Source organism: Equus quagga, chromosome 15 (assembly GCF_021613505.1).
Source record: "Equus quagga isolate Etosha38 chromosome 15, UCLA_HA_Equagga_1.0, whole genome shotgun sequence".
Taxonomy (NCBI): Eukaryota; Metazoa; Chordata; class Mammalia; order Perissodactyla; family Equidae; genus Equus; species Equus quagga.
The window spans coordinates 71,306,019-71,313,869 of NC_060281.1; the positions used below are offsets into that span (position 1 = coordinate 71,306,019).

The following is a 7,851-nucleotide window of genomic DNA, read 5'->3' on the forward strand; positions in this document are numbered from 1 at the left end:
CTCCCTCTGCCCCTTTAGGGTTAGGACTGGCCCCAGGTCCAGAGGCCTCCCCCGAAACTGCTACAGCCCCTCCCTTAAACTCTTCAGTGCGACCCTTGCGGGAGTCATTGCCTCTTGCCGGGCCCCCGTTCGAATCTCCACGAGACTCAATGTGGCCCACACCACTCCCTTGCAAGTCTTTATATTTGTACTCCACAGATATGTCTCAGGAAGCAATACATAGTGTTGTTTTGAACGTTTTTAACTTTAATATAAATGTCACACTGTAAATACCCCTCTGCAACTTTTCATTCAATGTTGCCTTTCCGTTTAAAAGATTTATCCATGTTGATACATGCAGCTCTAGTTTATTTACTCTCCTCTTGATGTCCCGCTCCGTGGGTGTTGAGGGGAATTATCCATTCTAACGGACATTTAGGTTTCCAGTTTTTACCTGTTATAAACAAGTGTTAAGAGAATTCTTGTATGTATCTCCTATTTGAATGTTTAACTATGTGGATACATATTCCTTATAAAAATGTAGAATGAATTAAAAAAAAAAATAGGGGGCCAGCCCAGTGGCACAGCAGTTAAGTTCACACGTTCCACTTTGGCGGCCCAGGGTTCCCCGGTTTGGATCCCGGGTGTAGACGTGGCACCACTTGGCATGCCATGCTGTGGCAGGCGTCCCACATATAAAAAGTAGAGGAAGATGGGCAAGGATGTTAGCTCAGGGCCAGTCTTCCTCAACAACAAGAGGATTGGCAGCAGATGTTAGCTCAGGGCTAACCTTCCTCAAAAAAAAAAAAAAAAAATATATATATATAGAAGCACTGGGGCCGGCCCAGTGGCACAGCGGTTAAGTTCGCACACTCAGCTTCGGTGGCCCAGGGTTTGCCAGTTCGGATCCCAGGTGCGGATCTATGCGCCGCTTGTCAAGCCATGCTGTGGTAGGCGTCCCACATATAAAGCAGAGGAAGATGGGCATGGATGTTAGCTCAGGGCCAGTCTTCCTCAGCAAAAAGAGGAGGATTGGCAGTGGATGTTAGCTCAGGGCTAAACTTGCTCAAAAAAAAAAAAAAAAAATAGAAGTACTAACATCAGCTCTGTGAACTAAGATGCCCATAGCTGCTTTCCTACACATCTGATCATCACCCTTTCAGGCCACGTATAGAAGACACAAACAAGCAAGTTTCCGTTGGAGGATTTTGAGATCTGCCGCCTCCCCTGTCCTCTGAGGCCCAAAGCTCTGCCCCAGTGGGAAGATGAGGCTCATGACTCCAGGTCCCAGCACGGCCGCGAAACATCCGGAGATGCCTCCCTAACACAACCCGGCTGCGTCATGAGATCCAGAACTGAGGAGTCACAATGCCTGAGGCAACGTTTATTCCAAGAATTGCCAGAAATGGAATCTCACGGCATTTTCAGACAGGGCTCTGGCCCAGGAGCACGGCAAGTTGACGGACAACCCAGTAGATTGCAACAGAGCCATGGCCACCACCAAAACGTGGTGCCTTACAGCTGTGCTTCTCTCTGGTGGTAAGTTTTCAAGAGATTCCATTTACATAGTTCTCTTTCCAAGGAATCAACTTCAAATAAAGATTTCTGGATGTTGAGTATACTTAATGAAGACTCATCACCATGGAACCACTACCAAGGATGGCAAGCTGACTTCACCTAAACTGTCTCAATTCTATATTGGGCGATACTCAATCATGCGCTGGGAGCGATTAGTGATGTCTGTTAAAGGAAGAAACAGGGGTATCAGCATGTATGTCAGGCACTGAGGAGGCAGGAGAACACCATGGTTACGGGATTAGGCTCCAGAGTTACAATGTCTGACTGCACATCCAGAGTCTGCTACTTCTTAGCTGAGTTACATAATCTCTTTGTACCTCAGTTTCCTCAGCTGTAAAAGGGCGGGGAGATGACATACATGTAACAGGTCATGTACTGGTCTCTTTAAATCAGTTTTATCGAGGTATAATTTTCATATCAATTCACCAATTTTCAGGTATATAATTCAATGAATTTTGGCAAATATATACAGTTGTGCAACCACCGCCACAATCAGGACAGAAAACAAATTCCCAAACTCTGCCAGTTCCCCATGCCCTTAGCATCTCAGTAAGCTTTGCCCGGAGTCCTTAGGTCAAATATTTGAAAAGTGTTTACGTCCTAACAACTTAGGAGCCTCTGGAAAAATGAGTACACAGAAATCAACAAAAATATTATTATTTCATTCTGACATAACCAGAATTATTTACTAATGGGATGTGCGTCCGCTGGGCTCTGCACAAATTCTCAAACCTTGGAATCAGACTGGACACTGCCCTTCTCATTTCTTGTTCTATATTGATTTTCATCTAGTACTTGATTTTCATCAGAGACCACTGAAAACTCATCTTCGAAAGAAATGACATCATCGAAAAGAAGGTGGCATGACCTAACGTGCAACTGTGAACTAACTGCCTCAAGCTAGCAGTCTAAGCGACGTGTGACAGACGTCACTGTGCTTCCCCTGAAAATTTAAATTATAGCATTGTGCTCCCGTGAGCTTGCTGCAGCTCCCTGGGAGTGCCTTGACACAGTTTGAGAATTACAGATATAAACTGTTTCTATTATCCCCCAAAAGATGTCTGTCTAGCACCCCTCTCTGTTTCTTCACTATTGGTATTTTGGTTTTCTTTCATGGGACAGCCCCTCCCCAACTCTAATTTCATGTGGTTTGAGTGGCACTGATCCCTGTCCTGGGATCCGTGGGTAGACACGTACCAAGGCCCAGCCAATCAGTGCCATAGTAACTGGTTAAGTAAGGGATAATCACATGACCCAAGACAGGCCAATAGAGTCAGCCCTGGGACTCCTGCTAGAATTACAGGGAAAAAGATGATCTGTTTCTGCCAGGTTTGCTAAGCTAGTAGACATCAGCCTGGGAGTGCCAGTGGTCCTCTTGGCCACAACACGGGAGAGAGTGTCTGAGAATGAAATGACATAGAGGAGACAGAGAGATACACAGAGACATCACTGGAGCCCCTGGATCCAGCCTTGCCTGAAGCCATTTGTCTCTGGACTTTGCAATACATGAGCCAATAAACCCTTTTTTGGCTCAAAGCCAGTCAAATGGGGTTTTTGTCACTTGCAACTAAGAATTCTGACTAATGCACTGTGTTAAAGCACCATACAAAAGAAATGAGAACTTGCAAGTTGAAAAGTTTGAGTCCACTGTGTTAGGAACCCAAAAAGTATCTGACCTATACAGCAGGCCTGGGTTCAAATTCTGGCTCCATGACGTTCAAGTTACTTGACATCTCTGGGCTTCAGTCTTTTCATCCATGAAGCATGGTTGTCATTTAGATTAAATGGGACATTCCAAGTATCAGTTAGCTCTTGTTGTTGTTGTTGTTAGTATCAGCCTTTGTTTTGTAGATGAAGAAACTTAAGCTCAGAGAGGAGGCTTGCTCAAGGTCTGATACTAGACAATGGCAGAGATCAGGCCTGTACCCAGGAATCCCACATCCCTCCCCAGAGTTCCTTCCACAGAACTCGCTTCTAAAGAAAAAGGCCCATAAGGCAACGCAAGATGGAAGAGACACAAAAGCCCACAAAAGAGGACCCCAGGGCACAGACTGAGTCTGTGCTTTTTTTTTTTTTTTTTAGGAAGATTAGCCCTGAGCTAACACCTGCTGCCAATCCTCCTCTTTTTGCTGAGGAAGACTGGCCCTGAGCTGACATCCGTGCCCATCTTCCTCTACTTTACATGTGGGACGCCTACCACAGCATGGCTTGATAAGCGGTGCCATGTCCCCGGGTGCCACACCCGGGATCTGAACCAGTGAACCCCGGGCTGCTGAAGCGGAGCATACGCACTTAACCGCTGCACCACCAGGTCAGCCCCTGAGTCTGTGCTTTTAACCACTGTTCTGTTCGACAGCGTGGGTTCAAATCCTGACTCCAAGCACTTACAAGCCCTGTTGCTTTGGGGAATTGATTTTTTTCCCCTGTAAATTGGGAATAAAAGGGTCTATTTTATAAGGTTTTAATGAAATAACAATATAGTCCTCTTTCCTGTCTGCTCCCCAATTCTATTCTATATACAACAACCGGAGAGATGCCAGTTTCATCGGCAGTAAAGGGCTAAATCTTTACAATGGCCTACCAGGCCCCAGCACTGCTGAGATCAGGTTTACGGAAAGGCCACTTACGACCACCTCCTTCCTGAGTGAGGAGGGACAACGTCAGGTTTCCAGTCACGCAAGGCAGGAAACACTCAGCTGTCCGCCACCATAACCGTAAGTGACCTTCTGTGATCACACTACAGGCCACAGGGCCAAACATACACTGGTTTCAGACTGACACTCAATTCACCAGCAAGATGGAAACCTCAGCCAGCCAAAAACAAGGTCCTATAGCGACTGGACCTTGCCCCTGGACCTTGCCCCTGAGCCCAGTACGGCCCTGGCAGGTGCAAATCACAGTCAAAAAAAAACAGATCCTTTTCTCTAGAAAGTCCCAGAGACTATAACTTTTTGGAGGTGGGGAGGAATTCCAAAGACCTTTCAAATCTTCTAGGGTCTGAGAATTGGGTTTCTTCTTTCTTCCCTTCATTTGAAAAATGGAAGGAGAGGTAAAACACAGAGATTATATATTACCCCAAGAAAGAGAATCAGAGAGATACAAATTTGAAACCCACAAATCCTAGATTCTAAGGCAGACACAGGAAAATTAAGATAGACTGAGATTTTCTGGTGGGAGAAAAATCATTCCTATTGTTAACCTTTCTAGTTCCAAGCCACCCACCTGCTTACCTGTTGTGACCTCCGTGTTCCCCAACAAATGTCTCATATCTGAAAGTCCGTCCAACACATGCACAATGACAATGTACACCCCACTTATTATATGCATATTTCCAGAGTTCACCTCAGGAGTGCAGAGCTCTCATTTATTATGGGGGGTCAGGGGTGTGAAGACAGAGAGGGGGCCCCCAACACAATGGTAGACACCTGAACTAAAGATTAGAGAACTAAGTTCTAGCCTTAACTTTACTCTAAAGAGCTGTGTGAGCTCAGTTCACTCAATTAGCATGCCCAAGCTTCCATTTCCTCATCTATGAACTGAAGACTGTGAATTTTTCTCCAGTCTATGACCTTGACCCCAAGAGGACTCCATGGCCTTCCATCCATCACTGGCCTCTGACCCAGAAGCTGCCCAACAAAGCCTGAGGCCAGAAGGGTCCCTTTCCCCCAAAGTAAGACCCAATCCATTCCAGTTCCCCCACTGCTGAAGAACTGAGCAGAGGACATCAGTTTCTACCCTGTCAGTCCTTCTACAACACTTGCTGTGCAACAGGGGACAAAATCCAGGATTAAGTCCCAACTCCTCTCTGTCTCTCACACCTGAGCCCCAGAGCCACCAAGTAAGAACACAACAACAAATCAAAGATCTCCTTTGCAACCTCTGCCTGCCAAGACTAGCTATCTAACTGTTGTTAATTGCATTAATTGCATAGCTCTGAAGTGTTAAGATTCCTGCTCCTCCTACTAGTCTAAACCAGGGCAAGGGAAAGGAATTAACAACAAAAGCTCCACATGGCAAAACTCTTCTCTCACTCTTCACCCTAATACTCCCTCCGTGGCTCAGCAGCAGGACATAGCTTGATAGCCCAGTAGGAAAAAGGGTTAAGAAGCTGCTGAGGCAGAAGAGTCCCCTGGGAACTGTGTGGGAGTGAAGCCGTAGATCTGAAACAGAGGCCACCAACCCACACATGCTGGACAGGCCAAGAAGGGCACACCCTCCTCTAGATACCTGACCCGCTGCTCACGCCTCCTTCCTGCTCAGGTTCCCCAGCCCTTCTCTCTCTATGGATCAGGACCTGCTGCCTCACGTCTAGAAAGACCCATTACAGACACCCTTGGCAATCTCCTCTCCCCTCCTCTGGACACTGTTAGAGGCCAGCTAACTGCAGACGAGAGCCACACGGACAGGAAAAATGTCACTGCTCCGGCTGAGGACAGGAAGGAGGTGCAGGCGTGCGATGTGATTTCAGGCAAACAGAGGCGAACTCTGGAATCTGGTGGCTGGAGAGGGAACAGCCCCGTCACCAAAAATGATCCAAGGGTCCCTCTTGGCCAACCCCAAGGTTTCCTGAGGCGTCTCTAGTCACCAGAGTAGGTGGCGGAGGCCTCTGTGAGCATCCCATCAGAAACAACTCCTCCTGCCAGGAACTCCCGCGGCAATGCCATTCTCTCAAGGGGTCTGTCTTACACCTGCCCTCACGCCACTCCGTGTGAGGCTCTGGGCCAGAAGGGTGAAGAGCTGGGAGTAGCTTCTAGCGCTGACAGAGGCAAGCCAGCTGTCAGAACTGATAGATGCCATCCACAACGCCAAACTCAGCCTGCAGCAGCGCCGGAGAGGCAGGCACAGACCCCAGAGCCCCAAAGACGGAGAACAGGGCTCCCTGATCCCTAAGCAAAGCCTAGGGGTTCGAGGTGAACGGTTCCCAAGCACATCTTCCAGAATGGAGCTGCAGAGGAGAGGGCTACCCCGCCAGAGAAGAGCGCAAGGAGAGCCGCCAAAAGCCGGTGGGCGGGACCGGGGTCAGGGGAGACTCCTGCGAAGGTGGGGGCTGGGCTGCTCTCTTGGAGTCCCAGTACACACCTGCCCCCTCAGGCCTCCCCTACACGGGCACGCCTGGAACTTCCCCTGAGGCCACAGAGCAACTTTCTGCAGCGAAGGAGGGGCGCGGAGCAAAGAGCCAGTGCGCGGGCGGGAGAATAGGGGGTTTTCGCCGGGCGCCCCAAGTGGATGAAGAACTGAAATGCTGGGAGATGGGAGGGGGCTGACCCACACGGACCCCCAGCCCCCAGGGCCTAGCCAGGGACAGGCCCTGGGCCATGATGGCCCCCACCATCCGGGCTGGGAGAGCAGGAAGGGGAAGGCACTGCGCCGCAGGTAGCAGAGTTGCGGGACCAGGTGGCCCGGCCCTACCTGCAGTTCCTGAAATTCTCCCTCCAGCTCGTGCCACTCGCGCTCGCAGCGCTCCAGCTGGCCGGACATGGTGCAGCGGGCCGAGGCGACGGCGGCTGCTCCCGCAGCGTGGCGCGACCCGCCACAAGCACCCCGCTCCGGCGCGCGCCCCGACCGCCTTCCGAGGGACCAGCTGTTCCTGCGCAGCCGGAGCCACGCGCGCACCTGACGTCACCGCCCCCGCCCCTGCCCCGGCGCCCGCTCCACCCGCTGGCCGGGAGGCCGGCCCCGCGCATGCGCACGCACCTCCCCCGGCTCCGCCCCCGCGCCGCGGTCGGGCCAGGGGACTGCTGTAGCTTTGCAGGTCCTGGCAGTGTCTGTTGCTGCTTCCTTAAGGGTGTCTCTGCGCCTCCAGAGTCTCTCTCTCCCGGTTGGGCCTGGAGAGCTTGTTCGCGAGGTGTATTTGCAGAGATTATTTTACTTAGATTGTGTTTATTTGGGGTGTCTCGGGTCTGGAGGGAGAAAGGAGATGTCGGGGAGGTGAAAGCTCACCCCACTCTTGGCATTGCCTGACCTGAGCCAAATCCAAGGGCCTGAAATGCTAGAACTGACATTGACCATCCAGCAAGGTCGCCGGGCAGGGCGGGGAAGCGCAGACAGGGCCCTGTCATCTCACATTGTCCTTATTATTTACTGCAACTAATAGATCCTAGACTCCTGCCCTCTAAGACTCTGGGTGACTCTCTTGACAGCTGTTTCTGTCGCTCAAATGACACAAACGCCTCAAAGCTAGTTGAATCCAATTTCCCTCCCCTCCCCTGTAGGGTCCTACAAGATCTGTTCCTGCCTAGCTTTCCAGTCACCTCTCCTATCTCACCTCCCTGGATCGGTGCTCCCCAGCCACTG

General features: G+C 50.3%; 1 protein-coding gene across 3 annotated transcripts in view; it reads right to left on the reverse strand.

Annotated features, from left to right (window-relative positions):
* The window catches only part of TMEM120B (transmembrane protein 120B), a 38,722-nt gene extending 31,545 nt beyond the window's left edge, over window positions 1–7,177 (reverse strand). For 2 of the 3 annotated variants that reach the window (XM_046639963.1, XM_046639962.1), the window contains exon 1: window positions 6,967–7,177. In XM_046639963.1, the coding sequence (XP_046495919.1) occupies window positions 6,967–7,035 (69 nt within the window). In that variant the 5' untranslated portion in view covers window positions 7,036–7,177. The remainder of the gene's footprint in view (window positions 1–6,966) is intronic. The other variant, XM_046639961.1, reaches the window with a different exon arrangement.
* Between the last annotated feature and the right edge of the window lie 674 nt (window positions 7,178–7,851).